Source organism: Myotis daubentonii, chromosome 1 (assembly GCF_963259705.1).
Source record: "Myotis daubentonii chromosome 1, mMyoDau2.1, whole genome shotgun sequence".
Classification (NCBI taxonomy): domain Eukaryota; kingdom Metazoa; phylum Chordata; class Mammalia; order Chiroptera; family Vespertilionidae; genus Myotis; species Myotis daubentonii.
The window spans coordinates 7,330,203-7,353,359 of NC_081840.1; the positions used below are offsets into that span (position 1 = coordinate 7,330,203).

At 49.2% G+C, this 23,157-nt stretch overlaps 1 protein-coding gene across 4 annotated transcripts; it reads left to right on the plus strand.

Moving 5' to 3' along the window:
- Positions 1 to 2,369: 2,369 nt before the first annotated feature.
- LOC132230131 (uncharacterized) lies at positions 2,370 to 23,157 on the plus strand. 4 transcript variants are annotated; one of them, XM_059687091.1, is made up of 5 exons: positions 2,692 to 3,670; positions 8,846 to 9,165; positions 13,248 to 13,359; positions 17,931 to 18,016; positions 23,034 to 23,157. In XM_059687091.1, the coding sequence occupies exons 1-5, from the start codon at positions 3,179 to 3,181 to the stop codon at positions 23,116 to 23,118; spliced, it is 1,095 nt and encodes a 364-aa protein (XP_059543074.1). In that variant the 5' UTR covers positions 2,692 to 3,178; the 3' UTR covers positions 23,119 to 23,157. The 4 variants fall into 4 exon arrangements, 2 of the variants coding, with proteins under 2 accessions (XP_059543074.1, XP_059543083.1); XM_059687100.1 differs by lacking the exons at positions 13,248 to 13,359; positions 17,931 to 18,016; positions 23,034 to 23,157 and adding an exon at positions 9,659 to 9,929 and having other exon boundaries at positions 2,693 to 3,670; XR_009451813.1 differs by lacking the exons at positions 13,248 to 13,359; positions 17,931 to 18,016; positions 23,034 to 23,157 and having other exon boundaries at positions 2,370 to 3,912; positions 8,846 to 8,976.

The window sequence follows — 23,157 nt, forward strand, 5'->3', positions numbered from 1 at the left end:
GAAGGGGCCCTGCGTCCCAGACAAGGCTGCGAACTTGGTCTGCAGGGTACAGGGAGCCGCGAAACGTCTTAAGCAGGGGAATGGCGAGGAGAGGCCTGGGTTAGAGCGAGCCCTTCGACAGCGCGTGCATTGGAAAGGACCCACGGGAGGGGCTGCAGGGGACCACGGTCAGAAGGATGGAGAAAGGGGGCAGCACCCGGGGTCTGCCCGAATAGTCTGCACCCGGGTCAATGAGGTGGATGCGAGGGAAGGCAGCTGGGTTGTGGCTCGGTGGCCGGCTGGTGAAGGGAGATGAAAAAGAGGGTTTGGGTGACCTTGCAGCCTAGGGGCCCCCACCCCTCATCCTCTCTCACAGGGCATCTCCATGCTGACCTTTCACCTACCAAATGGGCAAGGATGAAAACCCAGAAAGGAGTCAATGAAGGAGGAGTGTGGGGAACAGGCGCTCACTCTCCATTTGAGTGTGAGCTGGCACAGAAGTGGGTTGGAATTACCTGTTCATTTAAAAATAGGTTTATACATTTTTCCTAAGCTATTAGCATTTCTGCTCTAGCTGCCGTAGGACCAGACCACTAGGTCTGACCAGCCCTGAGCCCAACCATCCAGAGCGAAAGGGAAACCACACGTGTACCCAATTTTGGTAAAAAGTAACAGGGAGGAGGTTAATGTCTGCATTACCTATTCCAAGGCCTTAGGGTTTCTGGAAGGAAGAGCTTATGGAGGACTTACCCTTTCTACATGACATGGATAACTATAGTATTGACCTTTTTTTTTTTTTGATCAATAGAATTATTTTTGTCTCAGAATTTTTTAAAATAAATTGATGCATGGAAACAAACAAAAAAAAGGTAAATGCAAGTGTATGGGCGGCATGCCAGTACCCCCAATTTCATATGTTGAACCTTAATCCCCAAGGTGGTGGTGTTACGACTTGGGGACTTTGGAAGATGACTAGGTCATGAATAGGGTTAGTTGCCCTTCTAGAAAGGACCCCAGAAAGCTCCCTCTCCCCTTCCACCATGTGAGGACACAGTGAGAAGATGCTGTCTGTGAACTAGGATGAGGATCCTCACCAGACAGGGAATCTGCCTGGGCCTTGATCTTGGATTTCAGCCTCCAGACAGTGAGATGAATAAGTCCCACAGTTTGTGGTGTCTTACAGCAGCCCAAACAGACTAAGACACCGAGTTAAAGGTTATACTTTAAACTGTATATTATATTACTCTTGATAGATCAATCATGTTATTATTTTGTAAAGAGACATCAAGCAAAACTCCAACCCACAGCTTTATCTAGGCTGGGGGACAAGTGTCTGACGCAACAGCCTTTGGTCAGCTCCTCAATTCTGACTCGCCTGGGCCAGTCCTGCATGCAGCAGGGTGATCTTATCCAAATGCCGATCGATTTAGGGTGCTGCCCCCCCCCCAACCTTACCCACTTGTCCACTTAAAACACTTCGCCAGTTCCCAGTGCTCCAGGATAAACACAAAACCTAGCATGAGTCAGCAGACCATTCACACCTGGTCCTGCCCACATCTTCAGCTCATCTCTTGCATGTACAGACACTCCTAGGAGCACACACTCACACACACAAATGCACACGTGCGCACACCAGCACCCTGGCTCTACCACTTGCCCTGTTGCACACCTGTCAGCCCCTGTGTCATTCATGGAATCTTCTATGTTTCCAATCAACCCTTTCACCAGGTCCAGAGAAGCAGAAGTTCCTGTCCACCAACTGCCCTGAATGCCTGGGGAGGGCGCTGACACTCATTCACTGAGCAGCTACTGTGGGCCAGACCCCTTCCAAGCACTCCGTCGGAATAAAGGGATTCACTTCATTTGTTAGATGTGCTGACAAAAAGAGAGACTGACTCCCTCTTCCCAATTAGCACCAGAGAAATCGCTGGATGAGAGACAGGCATGGGGTCCAGGGTGTAAGACAGAAGGGAGACCCTGTAGAGACCTGGGTGGGGGTAGTGAGGGTGCTGAGTATACGCAGCACTGGAGGAGGGGGGACAGACGGAGATGAATTTTATCACGCCTGCTCTTGGGTCTCCCTTGCACAGCCCTGAACACGGGTCCTCAGGGCCTCTGGGCAGGTATCAGCCCTGGGCCACCTGTCAGGGCACAGGATGGGAGGTGCCCAGGGAGGCAGGGATGGGCCAGTGCCCAGGCACCCCCTTCTCCTGCTCCTCACCCCTAGGCTGGGGGCTGCAGCCGGGAGTCCCTTCCTCTCCTGTGGCTTCTCTCCAGGAGCTCAGGAGACAGTGACCGGGCGGGTGGGCAGGGACCGGAGCTCTCCACGCTGCCTGTGAGACACTCACCCCCGGAATCAGGGTGAGGGCAAGGCTGGTCCTTCTGGGGCTGCAAGTCACATGCCCTTCTCTGCAAGTGAGTCTAATTTCCCTCTCACAAGGACACCTGTCCTTGCAGCGAGGGCCCACCCATCCAAGACCCAAGGCCTCCTCTGAACTTGATTGCATCTGCCAAGACCCTATTCCCACAAGACCACGGTCACAATGTCCCATCCGCATGGATTTGGGGACACAGAACACACCTCAGAAGAGGTATCACACGGCACACGGAGCCCCGGGGTGGAGTGGAAACACCAGTCTCAGAACAGCAAGCTGGGCAGAAATTTCCCATAAATACTGGTAAATGCAGGCCCAGGCACAAGGACACATTTCCCTGTGGGTGTGTTCTCTCCCCCGTCAGTGCACTCACATGTGACAAGATGCACGCCTGCGACAAGCACGGCCCCTTCTGAGCAGGGCATGCAGAGGCCTCTGCACCAGGACCTGCAGGGCCCTCCTGTCAGAAGTGAGAGCGCATCTCTGCACTCACCTACTCAATGCAGCTTTCTGACAGTGGACACATTGCAGCCTCCCGCCACCAGGGGGCGGACCGCCGCCCCTCGCAGTGCTCTGCCCTCTCCGCACCGCCCGGAAGTCCCGCCTCTGCCGGAAGTCAGCAAGGTTTGTCCAGTAGACAGCAGAGTCCAGGGATGCAGGACTATCTGGCCTGAGTGGCTACTGGCAGCGCGGGGCCGGGCAGCCTCAGGGGACCTGGGCCTGGAGCGGCTGACCCTGCGGGGAGGAGCCCGGCAGGCGGCCTCGGAGGGCAGCCCCGCGGGGGACGTGCTCCTGCGGGGAGTCGGTCAGCTTCTGCGGGGAAGATGGGACGTGGGGGCCACGGGGCGCGGGGCGCGGGCTGGGGGCCGGCCCCGCTCAGGCTCCCGGTCCTCCGGGCGTCGGCCTCCCCGCGCTGCCTGCACCAGCGGCTCCGGGCGGCGCCTTCCGAATCAGGGTTTGTTTCTGAGAAAGACGCCCCCTCCCAGGCCGCCCTCCCGCCCGCCCTGCAGAGGGCGCGGGAGCCCGCGTTGCCTCTGCCCTGTGTGGCCCCCGCTTGGGGCGCTGCCCCAGGACTTCCCGGGCCCAAGTCCTCCGGTGTCGGTCCGGGACCCTCCTCTGCCACAGGGTCCAGCTCAGACAGAATGTCCCCGACCCCCGGCAGCAGGTCAGGCGTCCGCTGGACGGGGCACCGGAGGTCGTTGTCCGCTTCCCCTGTCAGCCTTTCCCGCGACGGGAAGGACGCGCTGCGGGGCCTCATCACGGTGCCTCGGGCTCAGAGCGAGGAGCTCTCCGCACGCGCGTCCATGAGGCTCCAGGTCTGCGGTGACAGCAGCGTCCGCGTGGGGCCCAGAGTGGGTCAGGCCCCTGGGGTGCGCCCCGGAGCTGCTCTCGAGTCATTTATCCATCAGGCACCAGGTCTCTGCAGATCTGCCTGCAAGTCCCATCGGAACCAATGTGCGAGCTTAACAACTTCAGCACCATGAACGGCATTGCTCGTTTTAAATGCTCCACTAATGATAGTTTATATTGAAGACATCAAATACGTCCAGAATTTCAGGTATTTGATGTAGTTAAGTAATTCCCATCGTGTGTTGAAAACATTCAATCTGAGTATTTTATACATAAATTATTTTTATGTCTGCAGAATTCTAATTTCTCTTTTTAAAAATATCTTTCTGTTGATTTCAGAGAGGAAGGGAGAGGGAGAGAGATAGAAGCATCATTGGTGAGAGAATCATTGATCGGTAGCCTCCTGCAGGCCCCACATTGGGGATTGAGCCCGGACCTGGGCATGTGCCCTGACCAGGAATCAAACCTCGAGTCCCTGGTTCGAAGGTCGACTTGCAACCACTGAGTCATGCCGGCTGAGCTAATGTCTCTTTTTTAAGTTATATTTGAGCATAATGTGTGGTCATAGGATGCTCTTCAGGTTGATTTTCACGAAGGGCCTCCAGGAGGGAGTTTACAGGTTACATTTATTATTTGTTACCTACAGGATATCCCGTCAATGGGTGCTGGCCTCTGTGAAGTCGTTCCCTCCTGCCCATCTGCGCCTTTCTCTGGAGGCTTCTAGCATTTAGTGTTTGCCCTTCAGCAATGACGCGTGTATGTCACACTCTAACCCAGCCGTGGGCAAACTACGGCCCGCGGGCCGGATCCGGCCCGTTCGGCTGTTCTATCCGGCCAGCGGAGCCGAAAGAGCCGAGGGTTCTCTTGCTCTCCCCTCTGCTCCTTCACCAGCGGCAGTGTTAACATGGCAACGTCGGAAACACGGCCGCAGCTCCTTCTTCTGAGTGGGTGGATTTATATCTGCCCATTCAGTAGAAGGAACAACCTCGCAATCTTCCAGAGGCTCCTTGTAATGCCCGCGGACGCATCTCCCGACATCACCCTGGGAATGCGTAGACACGTTATCCTGGTGATGTAGGGAGACATGCCCCTGGAGAGCACAGTATCAGAGCCTCTCTGAGGTAAGATTAAGAGCTCTACTCAAACAATTTTTTCCTGTTCCCACATTCTGTACCTTACAATGACTTGTTAATAAAACAACAAAGACTTTCAGCTGTAAAAATGCGTGCTTCAGGGCATTTGTGTTAACATGTACCACTGCACATTAGCATCAACGCAAACACGATGGAAACCTGTGTACCCTGCATTAACCCTAGATGCACTGCATTGCAGTACTGCACCACACTGCGAACCCTAATTCAGTGGGTTGAACAAAAAGATTGTATAGAAATGTGATGAACTAAAGATTTAATTACAAAATCGCTTAATTTCAGGGTTTCAGAAGTAATTGGACAAATGAAAAACTGAAAATCAAATGTTCATATCTAATACTTGGATGGAACCCTTTCCTGGTAATGATAGCCTGAAGTCTTGTACTTATGGACATCACCAGATGCGGGGTTTTCTCTTTTGTAATGCTCTGCCAGGCTGTCACAGTAGGGGGATATATATATATATATATATATATATATATATATATATATATATATATATATATATAAATAAATATCCTGCCATTTCCAGCTTTTAATAAGAAAAACTGTTGCAATGGGCATTTAAAAGTGGCACTTGGTTGTTTTTATAGAGTCCAGTGGATGCAATCTGACATTGATTTTGGGCTCTTTCACACTATGTGCACTGCAGCTGTTTTTTGCCAGTAACGGAAGTGCTAGTGGTAACTACTGGTTACCCATGTTTTGCACTGCCCTAGCACCTCCCATACAAGTGTGTCTGGAAGACAGCAGTGTGCAGCTATGTGTGTTACCATAAAAAAAGGGCCTGTGTGAAAGATACACAGGTTTCCTATGGAGGAAAGGGGTTGTTCTCTATGGTCAGGGTGTGCCTCTGTCCCATGTCTGAACTTTTTCAGATGATTTTGTTATATATATATTTTTTAGAAGACCAAAAATGTTATAGTAGAGCAAATGTAATCACTTGTTTTTATACTTTACTGTCTTATTTTAGTAAAGAATTTAATAAGAGAACGGTATTGTTGGTTTTAGCCCAATATTAAACATGAGTGGACCAAAGAAAAGGAAAGTGGACAGTGAATGCCGAGTGTTTAAGAGGGAGTGGACAACAAAATATTTTTTCACTGAAGTCTGATCAATGCCGGTATGTCTGATATGCCAGGAAACACTTGCAGTCTTCAAAGAGTACAATCTCAGCCATCACTTTGCCACAAAGCATGGCAACTATGCTAGCAAGCAGTCACCTCAAGAACGGTAGGCTACTGCACAGAGGTTGATGGCTAAATTACAGGCTCAGCAAAATGTCTTTCACAGACAAACTGCAATTCAAGAGACAACTACCAAAGCAAGTTTTATGCTATCATTCAAATTAGCAAAAGCTAGCAAACCTCTCTCTGAAGGCGAGTTTTTGAAAGAATGTATGATAGAGACAGCAGGTCTCTTGTGTCCAGAGAGCAAAGGCAAGTTTGAAAAACTCAGCTAATCGCGCAGGACAGTGACTCGTCGAGTGGAACTGATTGATGAAGACTTGGCCAGCAAGTTAAATAGTAAGGCAGAGTTCTTTAAGTTTTATTCACTAGCATTGGATGAAAGTAATGACGTAAAGGACACTGCTCAGCTCTTAATTTTTATCCGAGGGATTAGTGACAATTTTGAAATTACAGAGGAGTTTTTAGCCATGGAGCCACTGAAAGGAAAAACACGGGGAGGACTTGTATGACCGGGTGTCTACTGTCATCGAGAAAATGAAGCTACCATGGAGTAAACTTGCTAATGTCACGACAGATGGATCTCCAAATTTAACTGGAAAAAATGTTGGACTGCTAAAAAGAATTCAGGATAAAGTGAAAGAGGAGAACCCTAACCAAGATGTTATTTTTCTTCACTATATTATTCACTAGGAATCATTGTGCAAGTCTATATTACAACTTAATCATGTTGTTAATCCAGTCGTAAAGCTTGTTAATTTCATTCGAGCAAAGGGACTTCAGCACTGTCAGTTTATTAAGTTTCTGGAGGAAACTGATGCGGATCACCATGACTTACTTTACCACTCTCGTGTCCGCTGGTTGAGTTTGGGCAAAGTTTTCCAACAGAGTGTGGGAGCTTAAAGAAGAGATTGGTGCATTTTTGAAATTAAAGGGGAAGTCTGACGAATTTACTGAGCTGAGTGACAAGAATTGGCTGTGTGACTTTGCATTTGCTGTAGATATATTTTCACATTTGAATGAGCTAAATGTGAAGCCACAGGGAAAAAATCAGTATGTACATGACATGTACACTAATGTGAAAGCCTTTAAATCGAAGCTGATTTTCTTTTCCAGACAAATTTCAGACAAAGTCTTCACTCATTTTGCCACACGAGCCACACAGAAGGAGACCATCCAAAACGTGAAGAAATACAGCAAATCACTGGATGATCTGCATGCAGAATTCTGTCGTCGGTTTTCTGATGTTGAAAAAATTGACAGTCACTTCAACTGGTGGCCTGTCCTTTGTCACAAAACCCTGAAACAGCACCAGAAGAGGTGCAACTGGAACTCATCGCTCTTCAGTCTGACTTTGTCCTAAAGTAGAAATTCAGCTCTCTTGAACTAAGAGACTTTTATGCTTCACTTAATGAAGCCACTTTTCCAAACATCCGGAGGATGGCACAGAAGATACTGGTGCTGTTTGGGTCAACCTATGTTTGTGAGCAGACATTTAGCGTCATGAACATCAACAAAGCCCCTCACAGATCCAGCTTAACTGACAAACACCTCAGATCTATCCTGAGAATAGCCACAACAAAACTAACTCCAGACTTTGATGCATTAGCTAAAAAAGGAGACCAACAACACTGTTCCCACTGAAGTTGATGTTTTAAAGACCAAAAACCTTTCAACCCAGTCTACATTTTCATCTACATCTACGTCCCGGGCATAATTTGGAAGTTGCACTAAAGAAAATGTTTAATTTACTGTTTACACATTTTGTTCTTTTCTATTTATTTTAGTTTTAAATTATTATATTTAAGTTTAATTTGAAAGGCTTTTGTACTTTTCCTTTGTTAGGCAATTTTATTTTGCCTTTGCCATCTTCAATATAAGGTATGTTATTATGCTATGATTCCTCCGTTTTTTGAAGTTTCAAATTATAATAATTAGTGTTTACATTCTTCTTGTTAAAATGTTTGAAATGAATAAAACTATTGAAATAAAAAAAAAGACCGTACCCTTTTATGTAATGATGTTTACTTTGAATTTATATTAGTTCACACAAACACTCCATCCATGCTTTTGTTCCGGCCCTCCGGTCCAGTTTAAGAACCCATTGTGGCCCTCGAGTCAAAAAGTTTGCCCACCCCTGCTCTAACCTGTATGGTTGAGCTCACCTGCACCCACAGTTGAAGCAGCCCCCCATAACCTGCTTTTCCCCTCCAGGTTTCCCCTTCCAGCTCCTGTTCCTCAGAGTTTAAGCTTTTACTTCTAGTGGCCGAGTGGCTGGTCACACCTGCTAGTTCTCTCGGGGTCTTCCTTCCCAGGTCCCGCAGGACTGCATTTGGCAGGTCTCCCTTCCCAACTGCACCTTCCACACGGCTCCATGCCCCTACCTTGTCCTGCTCCTGCCTCCTCCTCCAGAATGCATGCTGTTAGATGTGCAGCGTTGCCGACAGACATGTACGGTGGTCTTTTTCCAAGGAACCAGAAGGCTGCTGGCCGAGGCAGTCCACCTTGACCTAGAAGATGAGAGGGTGTGCTTACAGGCAGGTCCCAGTGCTGTGGCGGATTGCTCTGTGCTGTATCCACCAGTCCACGTGGCCCTGTATCATACTACACACTCAGACTGGTTTTTAAAGCGTATGCCATGAGGGCGTGTGTACCCTACCATGTGTATATTGATGCGTTGATCTTAAAAGTACTGACTCTTTCAGCATAACTTCAGCTTGTTGGAAAGAAGGATCCCTGAGAGTAACTGGCTGCCACGATTGTCAGGCGTTGTGATGACATTTGGTCTGTTTCATTTGTGCAGGTCAGAGCTCCCTTTCTGGACGCCGTGGTGAGGAAGTTTGACGATCTCTATGGAAAAGGAAGCGAGGGCAAAGAGTGTGACTACCTGTTCACCATCATTGCCCATTTGTATGACTTCCATGTAGTACAGTCTCTCCTCATATTCGACATGTTGGAAAAACTTACGGGGAATTTCACAGAGGAAGATATGGAACTGATCCTATTAATGCTGAGAAATGTGGGCTTTTCGTTGAGAAAAGATGATGTTTTGTCCCTGGAAATGATCAAAGAGACCCAGGCCAAAGCCATCGGGGCAGGAGGCAAGTTCCAGGACAAGACCAGGTATGATGGGTCACTCGACCTGCCTCCTAAGTGCCTAAATCCTCAGAAGCTGACCCGCACATAGAAATAAAGGGTAAATGCTATGTTTCATTTGCTAGTAATCTGTTATCTTCTGCTTCTGTGATTTGATTTTTTAAAAAAATATATTTTATTCAGATTCCCAAGTGTCTTGCTCAGATTCCCAAGTGTCTTTAGACCCTGGCTGCTCCTCCCCACCCCACCCCTAAATAAACCCTGTGTTTCATTCTCTCTAAAAAAATATATATATTATTGATTTTTACAGAGAGGAAGGGAGAGAGATAGAGAGTTAGGAACATCGATGAGAGAGAAACATCGATCAGCTGCCTCCTGCACATCTCCTACTGGGGATGTGCCCACAACCCAGGTACATGCCCTTGACCGGAATCGAACCTGGGACCTTTCAGTCTGCAGGCCGACGCTCTATCCACTGAGCCAAACCAGTTTCGGCAGATTTTTTAATCTTTAAAACTAGAGGCCCAGTGCACAGATTCGGCTCACCTACATCCCCTGAGGCAGTGGTCAGCAAACTCATTAGTCAACAGAGCCAAATATCAACAGTACAACGATTGAAATTTCTTTTGAGAGCCAAATTTTTTAAACTTAAACTGTATAGGTAGGTAGATTCAACTTTAAATTCAACGTTTTCATCTTCCATTTTTCTTTGCTGCTTCTTTGTAGCCATCTCAAACAGGGCACCTAAAAAAATGTTTCATTTTATGATAATAAAGCCACAACACAAAAGAATTACAATTCTTAAATTGATGACAAAAATACCTGTAGGGCCGAAACTGGTTTGGCTCAGTGGATAGAGCGTCAGCCTGTGGACTGAAAGGTCCTAGGTTCGATTCCGGTCAAGGGCATGTACCTGGGTTGTGGGCACATCCCCAGTAGGAGATGTGCAGGAGGGGACTGACCGATGTTTCTCTCTCATCGATGTTTCTAACTCTTTATCTCTCTCCCTTCCGCTCTGTAAAAAATCAATAAAATATATTTTTAAAAAAAATACCTGTAGGATTTGCAGCTGGTTGGAAAAATACAGGTAACTTTATGCTTCGAGTAGGTACTTTTGTCACTCGCGCGTGATTTGCGGATGCAACTAGCACTAACTACTGCACAATGAGACTGCTGACTGACTGGCTCACTCAACTCGTGCATGAATCCCCGCACCGCATATCCCGCGGCCCGCTTCCGCCGTGTCTCCCGCCGAGTCTCCCGTCGCCTGACCGACACCCCCAACTTCTTCTAATGCCACTTCTTCAAAATAGACTCTCCCAGGCCGAAAAACGACTTCTGCGCATGGGCCACGAAGTTTCAATCGCACTGTACGTGCGCACCCGCACGTGGTATTTTGTGGAAGAGCCACACTCAAGGGGCCAAAGAGCTGCATGTGGCTCGCGAGCCGCAGTTTGCTGACCACTGCCCTGAGGGGTCCTAGATTGTGAGAGGGCGCAGGCCAGGCTGAGGGACCTCACCGGTGCATGATCGAGGCTGGGAGGGGACCGTGGGAGGGCTCCAGGTCATGTCTGGTCCATCTCGCCTAGTCCTGATCAGCAGGACCCTAGCAGCAAACTAACCTACCAGTCAGAGCATCTGCCCCCTGGTGGTCAGTGCGCATCATAGCGACTGGTTAAGTGGTCTAACGGTTGGAGAGACAATTAGCATATCAGGCTTTAATTACATAGCCTAGAGGCCTGGTGCAGGGGGATTGTGCACTGATTAGGGGCATGGCCTGCAGAGATCAGTCTGCTGTGGAAGCACCGCTCACCCTGGTCAGCCTAGCGGCGCTCCCACTGTGGGAGCACACTGACCACTGGGCAGCAGCTCCTACATTGAGTGTCTGCCCCCTAGTGGTCAATGTGTGTCATAGTTACTGGTTGACCTGTCGTCATTCTGGTCATTCTGACGTTCGGTCACTGGGCTTTTATTATATAGGATGTGAACAAGCCTTGTTTCATTACTAAGAACGAGGATATTTTGTGAGTTTCAGAACTGATTTATTTAACACTCATCTATTCAAAACATGCTCACTGAGGAAGGCCATGTGGTTCGGGGCTCAGGTGTCAGCGTACCTGGACTTCTGCTCAGCCCCTGGACAGCAATGTGACCTGAGTCTTCCAAACCTCAGTTTCCCCTTCTAGGAAGCAGGGCTTGGCATGGCTCTGGCCTCGTTTCCTTTTCTGCACATCAGAGATAGGGGAGGGCGGTGGAGCCCCTAGGGATGTGTGAGAAACAGGAAAAGCGTTCATGTGGGACCCACAGGGGAGCAGGGCAGGGGCCGGTGCAAGGACTTGGGCTTTTATCCTGGAGGCACCTGAAGGGTTCTGAGTGGGAAAATGGCACGGGAAGTCTTCTTGCTAATGGTCCCTTTGGCTACAACGTAGAAGATGGAGGTGGTCAGGCAGGTATACCCCCCTTCAGGGTTCGGAGATGGCGGTGGGAGGATTAGCTCAGTAGCAGTGGGTGTGGGTGTGGGAGTGAGGACTGACCAGGTGGGGTATGGGTGGGAGGGGAGGCCAGGGTCAGCCCATGTCCTCAGCTTGGGCCTTCAGGGGACAGGAGTATATGCAGGAGACCCAGGCTCAAAGGGAAACTGGGCTCTTTTCTGAAATCCTGTGATATTCACTGGGAGGAGTTGTGGTCTGAGCCCCCTGAGGAGGTCCTGAGGCCCTGAGGTGGGAAGCCTCAGGCTTAGAAACACGGACATTCAGACATTTGAGAGGAAGAGCGGGAGGAAGGTCACTGGAGACAGGCCAAAGGGTTCCAGAGAAGCTTCCCTGTATTGAATGCCCAGGGTCCGGTTTAAAACACAGAAGTCGGCCTGGCCAACATGGCTCAGTGGTTGAGCCTGGATCTATGAACCAGGAGGTCGTGGTTTGATTCCCAGTCAGGGTACATGCCCTGGTTGCAGGGTCCATCCCCAGTGTGGGGCGTGCAAGAGACAGCTGGTCAATTATTCTCTCCCATCATTGATATTTCTCTCCTTCCTCTTTCCTCTCTGAAATCAATATGTATATGTGTGTGTGTGTATGTGTATATATGTGTATATATATATGTGTGTGTGTGTGTGTGTGTGTGTGTGTGTGTATATTGTTTGTTTTGTTTTGTTTTAATCCTCACCCAAGTATATTTTTCTATTGACTTTTTAGAGAGAGTGGAAGAGAAAGGGAAAGACAGAAACATCAGTGTGAGAGACACACATCGATTGGTTGCCTCTTGCACATGCCCCGACCAGGGCCTGGGCCAGGGAGGAGCCTGCAACCTAGGTACCCTTTTGACTTGGAATTGGACCCAGGACCTTTCAGTCCACAGGCTGACACTCTGTCCACCGAGCCAAACTGACTAGGGCAATAAAAATATGTTTTTTAAAATAAATAAATTAAAAAACCAGAAGTCAGCAGAGACTGGAAGTACTCTCCTGGTTGCCTAGGGCTGGCGGGTTGTGGGAATCAGGGCATGGCTTTTAATATGTGTTTGGAGCTTCTTTTTGGTGAGCTATGAAAATGTTCTAAAATTGTGGAGATGGATGCACAACCTTAAATATACTCAGTGTACACTTTGAATGGGTGTTTGGTGGTTCATGAATTATATCAATTAAAAGTCAACATTTGGAGAAATCTCAGAAAGGGGTATGTGGGAAGTCTCTGTAATATTCTTGCAACTTATCTCTCAGTATGACATTATTTTAGATTAAAAGTTAAAGAAATGAAAAGGCCAGGAGTGGGGGAAGGAATGGCAACTGTCGTGGAGAGGAGGGGTGACTCAGAGCACAGGGTCAGGAGGGAGGAGCGCATGTGGGGGGATCAGTGGGAGGAGTTGGGGAGGGGGAGCAGGAGAGGGAACCAGAGATCTGTGGGTAGTGGTCAAGGCCCTGGTGGAGGTCCGATGCCAGATTGATGTTAAATCACTGCAGAGGCTGGAGTGGGGATGGTCTGCCTGCGACCATCAGGTTTACCAGCAGTGATGGCCACGGGCAGAGTTGGTTTGTTTCTTCCCACATTGAAGGTCGGTTATATAGACAATTTGAAATGATGGCTTTCTCTTTCTTTTGTTTATATTTTTAGGATTCGCTTTATGCTGGAACTGATGTTGGTCCTGAAGAGCGATGACATGCAGAGGACTCTGGGCTTTGACCCTGAGCCTGTAGAGAAACTGAGGAAATTGCAAAGAGCTTTGGTGAGTCACTTTTACTCCTAGTGCTTTGAGTTCCCTGTGGACGTGAACCCACCGTGGAAGTCTGGGAGGTAGTTGGGGCTGTGAGTCAGGTGCCCAGCCTGGTCAGCAAGAGTTCCGAGGGATCGAATGGCGACTGCGTTTCTGTGGTGAGACCCTGTGAGTGGCCCGTGTGCAGGGGAGTCCCTGTGAGTTAAGCATCCCCCACACTTAGCCTGTGGTGCTGGACTCGGCTGTGCAGCAGAATCATCAGAGAACTCTTTGATCACTTTGGAAGAGGGCCCACCAGGACCAGAGGCATTAGCCTAGGAGGAGAGGGGATTTGTCTCTTTAACCTCCACAGGTTTTTACGTGGGGCCACAGCTGAGACCCACTTGCCGGGAGCCGGTCCATCCTTGCTGTTTCAAAGGACCTGGCATATATGGCATACTGTTCTTAAAATGTTTGCTCACCTTCTTGGCACTATGTGTTTTAACCAAGGACTCCTCTCTGAGAAAGGTTGTTTCCCGAGGTAGGGATTTTCCCCTGAAGTTAGGGAGGGAATAAAACCCCTCAACTAAGTGCCAGGCGGGTAACTAATCACTTTAACTACGAACAATCATGCTTAAGCTACATAATCTTTACTCCCTGGAATGGAGATAAGAAACGCCCTAACCTTTGTAATAGAAATTGATAGGATTGAATCAACTGGTATAAATACAGATGTAACAAGACAGCAAGAGACAGAACTCAGAACACAGAACCAGACAGAGAGACAGAACTTATAAGACAGAACTAAGGACACAGGGCTTGGAAGACAGGACCAAGAGAGACAGAGCCTAGGCACAGAACCTACATAGAACGTTCTCTAGAGACAGAAGAACTTCGCTGGCGAGAGCATGCCGGAGGATCCTGGACAGGGACTGGCCTCGGAGCCTAGAGACAGAGCCTAGCGGGAGAACATGGCAAGGGATCCTGGACTGAACCTGACTGCGGAGATTGGCTAGAGACAAAAGAACTTCGCTGGCGAGAGCATGCCGGAGGATCCTGGAGAGGGACTGGCCTCGGAGCCTAGAGACAGAGCCTAGCGGGAGAACATAGCAAGGGATCCTGGACTGAACCTGACTACAGAGATTGGCAGGAGAACCTGACTGGAACCTGGACACTGAACCTGACTGGAGAGCCTGGACAGAACCTGGCTGGAGAACCTAGCGAGGGAACATGGCTACAGAACCTCGCTGGAGATCCAAAGCAGAACCTCTCTGGAGATCGAGACCAGAACTTGGCTAGAGATCCTGGCTAGGCTGCTGATCAACTCAATGCTATCTCCGTGACATTCCTTCTTCGCTGACTCCGTCCACACCTTTGGGGACCCCTGGACCTGCTGGGGTTGGACCCCGGCACCCACTGCCTCTCCAGTCAGAGCGAGGACTCTGTAACTTCCTTTTTATTTTTTAAGAGAATCATTTCATATATATATATATATATAAATAAATTTAATTATTATATATAAATTTATAAATTATAATATATAAATTTAATTATTTATCTGTTTGTTTTTCAACATCATTTTTTTAAAATCCTCATTCGAGGGTATTTTCCATTGAATTTTAGAGAGAGTGGAAGAGAGAGGGAAAGATAGAGAGAAATATCGATGTGAGAGAAACACAGTGCACTCACCCTGGAGCCTGCCACCGAGGTATGTGCCCTTGACCGGAATCGAACACAGACCCTTCAGTCTACAGCAGCGGTTCTCAACCTGTGGGTCTCGACCCCTTGGGCGGTCAGAAGACCTTTTTACAGGGGTTGCCTAAGACCATCCTGCATATCAGATATTTACATTACGATTCATAACAGTAGCAACATTACAGTTGTGAAAATAATTTTATGGTTGGGTCACAGCATGAGGAACTGTATTTCAAGGGCCAGAAGGTTGAGAACCACTGGTCTACAGGATGATGCTCTATCCACTGAGCCAAACCGGGTAGGGCTTTAATATATTTTTTTATTGGTTTCAGAGAGGAAGGGAGAAGGGGCGCGGGAGAGAAACATCAATAAGAGAATCATTGATTGGCTGCCTCCTGCATACTCCACACTGGGTATTAAGCCCACAACTGGGGCATGTGCCCTGACCTGGAATCAAACCATGACCACCTGGCTCATAGGTTGATGCTCAACTACTGAGCCAGGCCAACTAGGGTCAGGTGCCAGTAAAAATGCTTGTATAAATAAAAAAAAAATGTATTGCTGGTTTAGTTCTCTTCAAGGTATTCTTTGAATCTATTGGGAGATTGGTAAGAATTTAGAAGTTAAAATTTGAAAATTACCTTCTAATATCTAATGGAACCCATTATTTCTTTAAATCCTATCCCAGGGATATGCTTACTGATTTGAGAGAGAGAGAGAATCGTTGATGTTAGAGAAAAGCATCAGTTGGTTGCCTCTCATATGCACCTCCACTGGGGGCTGAACGCCCAACCAGGGTATGTGCCCTGACTGGGAATTGAACCCACAGCCTTTCCATGTACACAATGATGACCAAACCAACTGAGTCACCCCAGCCTGGTCATGGAACCAATTTTTAGAAAAGAAAACCTTGTATTACTCCTAGATTTCTGCATATCCAAGGTCCAAAATACAGCTAAGTCAATGGGTCTTCATGGAACACCTTGATGACTTTGAGTGGGATAAATGAGATATAATGTATGCAACATGCTCATCTCTGTGCCAGGTGGGCACTCACTCTTTTGTAGTTTCAGTCGGCCTCATCCTGTTTTCTGTGTCATTGTTATGTATTTTCCTTAAAAGAGCTCTGGGTTCATAAATTTTGCATCATTTCTCTGAAATGTTGGTCCTAAAAATTGGGAGCAGAGAGTTTAAAACTTTAGCATACACTTAATATCTCATCGGCCTAAGCTCTTAATTTCAACCATTATTGGAATCTTGATTTGCATAATGATGATAAAAGAAGTAATTTTTAATATATCAAGATTCTTTTTTTTAAAATCCTACTGGAGGATATTTTTCCATTGATTTTTAGAGAGAGTGGAAGAGAGACGGAAAGACAGAGAGAAACATTGATGTCAGAGAAACACATCGATTGGTTGCCTCCAGCAGGTCCCGGGCTGGGGAGGAGTCTGCAACCAAAGTACATGCCCTTGACTGGAACTGAGTCTGCTGGTCAACACTCTATCAACTGTGCCAAACCTGCGAGGAGAAGATTCTTTAAATTTATCTGTTATTTGCTGTGTTCTCCGTTCCGCTAACTACATCTACAAATTAGTTTCCAGTTTAGATTACATTTTGTTTGACATCATTTTAAATCTCATTATGCTTCCCACAAATGAAGACTATTTTATGAGATAGGTTCTAAAAGAGAAAATGATTGAGGTAGTTATAAAATAATAACACCTTTAGGTGGGATTTTTTTCCCCATTTTTCTTTTGTTAGGGGCAGGAATAGAATATTAGGGACTAGCTATAATTATAAGAAATATTACTAGGAATGGTGCTCTATTAACCATGATTGCTCTGTTTTGATTAGAGAAAGCACGGTCTCATCTGTTTGAGAGTTGTACACCCTGAGGCATGGGAGCTAACATGGGAATGCAGCTCCCAACGGCCTAGATTAACAACCTTGTTGCCTGTAAGCTGGTCCCTGAGTCATGCAACCCCCAGGCTGAATTGCATGTAACCTGTAAGCACTGTACCTTGCCTACTTTCCCATGGATGTAATTTCTACTTTCCCATGGAATCTGTGTCTTTCTACCCAAGAGAAGCAGCTGGCTTATGGGGAGAGTAGAGCAGATGTTTGTGGATGACCTGCTGCTCTCCCATTCTGCCCACATTAATGGAATAAACACCATATATGAGTCAACCCATGTTCCTGCTACATTGGTTCAAGTAGTAACCAGCAGCCTGGACCCATTGGTTGTCTGGTTTCACTTTAAGTAATTTTATACCAGTTATTGGAACTGGATAAGTAATACAAATGCCAATCACTACTTTTTTTCTTCTAACATACGTCCACATATTGCATTTACTTAAAAATTTTAAAATTTCTTTTAAATTAAGAATGAGTTTTTTAATTAACCCAAGTAAAACCATTACTAGTTTATAAAATAATTAAAACACTCTTAGTGCATTGATTGACAGCCTAAAGGTTTAAATTCTGTTTCGAGGACACCTGTATATTCCTTCTCTAAATGTCTTTCTTGATTGTGCTAATTTAATACTCCTTGCACAGAAAGTTATGTGCAATATCTTTTTGATAAAATCTTTTCCAGTCCGGCCGGCGTAGCTCAATGATTGAGCGTCAAACTATGAAGTAGGAGGTCCTGGTTCCATACCCTGTCAGGGCACATGTGTGGGTTGGGGGCTCGATTCCCATTATGGGGCATGCAGGAGGCAGCCGATTGATGATTCTCTCATCATTGGTGCTTCTATCTCTCCCTCCATCTCCTTTCCCCTCTGAACTCAATAAAGATATATTTTTAAAAGTAAGTAAATAAAGTATTTTCCAAATATACAACTTTACTTTCTTCATTTTTCTTATAAACTACACATTAGTGAATGGTCTGTCAAATTGTGTTTTAGGCAGTTGACTGGTGGAGTTCAGGTGTTCTAATGTATGAACTATTCACAGTCAATGGGGAGAAGAATTTCGGAGGTGAGCTCTCTAGGTAAGACTCCACAAAATAAAATGAATGTGTTGTTACCAAATTAGAATTAAGCAGTTAATTTGAATTGATATAGGATATATATAGTTATACCTTTATGTTTCTTTATGTTTTATATGCCCAGATAGATGTTAAGGTTAATAGGGAGAGTGTCCTAATTTTTGTGTGTTCCAAAGCGGTTAGCATGGGGCATAAGCTGCTGGCAGAGCCATTTAGAATGCAGGCCATGGAGCTGTTTGGGATGGGTGGCATGGAAACAGTGGAATGTTTGGTGCAGAGTCGGTGGGCATGGAGTCGGTGGGTGAGGAGTCGGTTGTGTGTGGAGTCGGTGGGTGCGGAGTCGGTGTGTGAAGAGTCGGTGGACGTAGAGTCGGTGAACTTAGAGTCGGTGAACTTACAGTCGGTGAACGTAGAGTCAGTGAGCGCGGAGTCGGTGAGTGCAGAGCCTTTTCATGTGTAGGAAGGGACTGTGCCTGCCTCCCCCTTGGGGCTGTTGTGAAGAGTGAATGTGCAAGGACAGAGGGCACCTAGTGCAGGGCTGGGGATGGGCAGAGAGACGGTGCCCAGGTGACTCCAGAGTATGAGCAAACCCTTTCCGCTGCCAGACTTTGATCAGAACTGAGTCCACTGATGGGAGGTCCACGGCTTCCCTCCTACCAAGAACCTTGGGTTCTGGGCCCTGTGGGGAAAATGAACACGAGATGGAAAAGCAGCAGCTACCGCCCACTCCCAGTCGTTAGAACCCATGAGTGGGGCCAGGCTTGGGAAACTGCCCACCGAGAAAATCGGTCACATCCCGTTATGTGTGTTCCCAGACTGAAGGCACTTGGGGGAGACTCAGCCCCCTAATACACCGAGTGGTTCTGGGAGGCTCCTGGGACAGGAGCAGAGATGAGGGGAAAGAGCTGAACGGCTCCCCCGTGTGTGCTGGGCCCTGGGACAGGAGTAAGTCCAGCAGACTCCTCCCATGAGGGGGCCTTGAGGGCCCAGCCATGGCGTCCCACACCCAGATTGTGCCTGACACCCAGAGGCCCATAGTATTGTTTGTTGTGCCGTAGCCCTCATTTCCAGGAAACTGCCAAGAGCTGCCGAGAGCTGTTGGTTTTCCAAGAGGACGTGTGTAAACTGTTCAGATAGGAACTGTGTGTTGAACAAAAGCTCACCCATAGCCATTTATTTCCAGGACCCAGATCAGTGAAGTGACTGTGGAATTGAGAGGCCTGGACTCAGCCCTCTAACCCGGGATAGACTCTTAGCCCCACCCCTTCCTTGTTAAGGAAACAGCTCAGCGAAGTCCATACCTGTCAGCAGGTGCACTCGTCCAATAGACAAGGCTGTACATGTCAGACACTCTCGCACCACGTGTACAACGGATTGGGGCACTTTTAGGTTTCTGTTGTGCCCTTCTCTGACTTTCTGCTACTGGGTTGGGGCTGCTGCCCACGCAGTGACCTGCTGTTGGTGAAGAGTTGCTTGCTAAGCTCAGTGGCGTGAGTGGGCAACACTTAAGCTCCTCAAAACAGACAGGGACTTCCTGGCCGGCGCCAATGCTCCGGTTGCGGGCTCCACACCCAGTGGTGGCCTGTGGGAGGCAGCTGATCAGTGATTCTCTCTCATCATTGTTTCTATCTTTCCCTCTTCCTTCCTCTCTGAGATCAGTCTATATATATATATAAAAGCCAAATGACCAGCTGACTGGCCAGTAGCTATGACACGCACTGACCCCCAGAGGGCAGATGCTCAACACAGGAGCTGCTGAGCTGCTGTCGCTTGGCAGTTGCGGTTCTTAGGTGATGCACCCAAAACCCGAGAGGAGGAAGCCCAATTCTCGGGTGTGTCACGCAAGAACCACCCTCTAGCAATCTGGGACCCCTCAGGGGATGTCGGAGAGCCGGTTTCAACCCGATCCCCACAGACCAGGCCGAGGGACCCCACCGGTGCATGAATCTGTGCACTGGGCCTCTAGTAAAAATATATTTATGTCCTATAAAATAAAAGCCTAATATGCTAAGTGTCCGGTCATCCATTCAACCAGTCAAAGCAATATGCTAATGATACGCTAAAGCCGCTCAACTGCTCACAATGACGTGCACTGACCACCAGAGGGAAGACGCTCCAATTGGTAGGTGAGCTTGCTGCCGGGGTCTGGCCGATAGGGACTGAGTGAGATGGGCGGGACACATCCTGGAGCCCTCCCGCCGTCCGTCCCCCGTTGGCCAACCTCACACATCTCTCAACTGCCCTGATCATGCACCAGTGGGGTTCCTCAGTGTGGCCTGTGCCCTCTGGAAATGCAGGACCCCTCAGGGGATATCGGAGAGCCGGTTTCGGCCCAATCCCTCAGGCCAGGTCGAGGGACCCCACTGGTGTACAAATTCGGACCCCAGGCCTCTAATATATCTACACTAATAAAAGACAAACATGCAAATTGACCATACCTTCACTATGGCTTAAGCCATGCCCACCAGCCAATCAGAGCGACTATATGCAAATTAACCCAACCAAGATGGCAGCCGGCAGCCACGGAGCTGGTGCAAGCAGGAGGCTTGGTTACCCCAGTGATAGAGGAAGCCAGGCTTCCCGCCCTCCCTGGCCAGCTTGAGCTCCACTCAAGGCAACACAGTTTCAATTATAGAAGATAAATAAATCCCAGGAAAAAAAAGAAAAAAAGGAGAGGCTGGGAGCTTCCGTCGCCAGAGGCTTGGCCAGCCTTAAACGGCCCTCAGCCCCTCACCCAGACTGGCCAGGCACCCCAGTGGGGGACCCCCACCCTAAAGGGGGTGTGGCCAGCCTGAAAACAGCCATCAGCTCCTCACCCAGGCTGGCCAAACCTCCATGGGGTGAGGGTTCCCACTGGAGGGGGCTTGACCAGCCTGCAAACAGCCATCAGCCCCTCACCCAGGCTTGCCAGGCATCCCAGCGGGAACCCCACCCTGATCCAGGACACCCTTCATGGCAAACCAGCCGGCCTCCACCCGTGCACCAAGCCGCTATCCTATCTAATAAAAGAGAAAAATGGTAATTGGCATACGACGATACCCTTTTCATTGGCTAATCAGGGCTATATGCAAATTAACTGCCAACTAAGATTGGCAGTTAACTGCCAACAAGATGGCGGTTAATTTGCATATGTAGGCACAATGCAGGGAGGCGAAAGGGAAAGCAGGAAGAAGCCCCCTGCCACTGACAGTGATCAGAAACCCAGGGGGAGCTAAGAGCTGGGGGGCAGGGCAAAGGCGGCCCTGGGGCTGCCTTTGCCCTGCCCCCCAGCCATGATCGGAGAATCAGGCGCCTTTGCCGCCCTGGCCAGTGATAGCAGGAAGTAGGGGTGGAGCCAGCGATGGGAGCTGGGCAGGGTCGAAGCTGGCAGTCCCAGGAGCTAGGGGTCCCTTGCCTGGGCCTAAAGCAAAGCCCATGATAGCGGGGCCACTGCAGCTGCGGGTCCCCGCTGCCCGGGCCGGACGCCTAGGCCAGAGGTGTTAGGCCTGGGCAGAGGCAGAGCCTGCAAACGTGGGGAGCTGGGGGTCCCCTGCCCAGGCCTGACACCTCTGCCGGAGGCCTCAGGCCTGGTCAAGGGGCCGATCCGGTGATTGGTGATCGGAGGGTGATGAGGGTCAACTCCTCTGGCCGAGGCATCAGGCCTGGGCGGGGGGCTGAGCCAGGGATTGGGGGGATATGATGGTCCCCTTGCCCAGGCCTGAAGCCTGGGTCAGAGGCATCAGGCTTGGGCGGGGGGTGGAGCAAGCAAGCGATCAGAGGGAGATGGGGGTCCCCTGCCCAGGCATGATTCCTGGGCCAGAGGCCTCAGGCCTGGGCGGGGGCCAGAGCCAGTGATCGGGGGGAGATGGGGGTCCCCTGTCCAAGCCTGACACCTCTGGCGGAGGCGTCAGGCCTGGGCAAGGGGCCGATCCTGCGATTGGAGGGTGATGGGGGTCAACGCCTGAGGGCTCCCAGTATGTGAGAGGGGGCAGACTGGGCTGAGGGACACTCCCCCCCCCATGCACACCCAGTGCACGAATTTCGTGCACCGGGCCCCTAGTACTATATAATAAAAGGGTAATATGCAAATTGACCCTAACAGCAGAACGATTGTGAATGACTGGTCACTATGACACACACTGACCACCAGGGGGCAGATTCTCAATGCAAGAGCTGTCCCCTGGTAGTCAGTGCGCTCCCACAGGGTGAGCTCTGCTCAGCCACAAGCCAGGCTGATGGCTGCCAGCACAGTGGTGGTGGCGGGAGCCTCTCCCGCCTCCTCAGCAGCACTAAGGATGTCTGACTTCAGCTTAGGTCTGCTCTCTGCTGGTAAGTGGACATCCCCTGAGGGCTGCCGGGCTGCCAGAGGGATGTTTGACTGCCAGCTTGGGCCCAATCCCTCAGGGAGCGTGCCTAAGCCAGCAGGTTGTTATCTCCTGAGGGGTCCCAGACTGCGAGAGGGCACAGGCCGGGCTGAGGGACTCCCCCCGCCAAGGGCACAAATTTTTGTGCACTGGACCTCTAGTGTGTGAGTGTGTGTGTGGGTATGTATGTATGTGTGTGTGTGTGTGTATACATATATAAAGGATAGGGCCTGACTGCTCTGTTGCTTTTCTCTAATAATGGATGTATGTGAGTGACAGTTGCAAAAAGGGTCTCTACTGGTGTTTAGGATGTGGGTTGAGCTGTGATTTGGGAGTCCCTACGGCCTTTCCAAGACATGTTAAATCTGCTAAGGGGCCGCAGAGCAGCCTGTCATCACATTACTTGCTTTAAAGCCTGCGTTGTACGCCACTTTGTTCAGACACCACTCAGAAACGTCGGGTGTCTTCATCACCTAGGCCACTGGGTCAGCATTTCTTTTAGTGGCTGTAGGTCTTCCATCCGGGCCCTGTGTTGGTGTCACTTCTGTGCAGCTGTGTTTTTGGAAGTGAGCAGGTGCATGGAGGCCCTTCATCCTGGGGGAATGAGGGAGGATGCATGGGGCCTGTCCAGAGGGTGGCATGGGGGCATCCTCACCACTCCCCTCTTCCTGCACTAGGATCGTGGACACATCCCCCAGCAGCTCCTTAAGGAGCTGTTGGGGGACAGCATGGCCCTCGAGGCTGAACAGGTCCAGAGGATGAACCAGCCCGCCCACCTGAGCTGGGAGATGGAGCAGCAGT

Bases quoted from the DNA above. Each gene is read 5' to 3' on its own strand.
- LOC132230131 (XM_059687091.1), top strand. From the start codon at position 3,179: ATGGGACGTGGGGGCCACGGGGCGCGGGGCGCGGGCTGGGGGCCGGCC. The intron at 3,671-8,845 runs GTCTGCGGTGAC...TCATTTGTGCAG, and splicing joins GCGCGTCCATGAGGCTCCAG to GTCAGAGCTCCCTTTCTGGA. The intron at 18,017-23,033 runs GTAAGACTCCAC...TTCCTGCACTAG, and splicing joins TTCGGAGGTGAGCTCTCTAG to GATCGTGGACACATCCCCCA.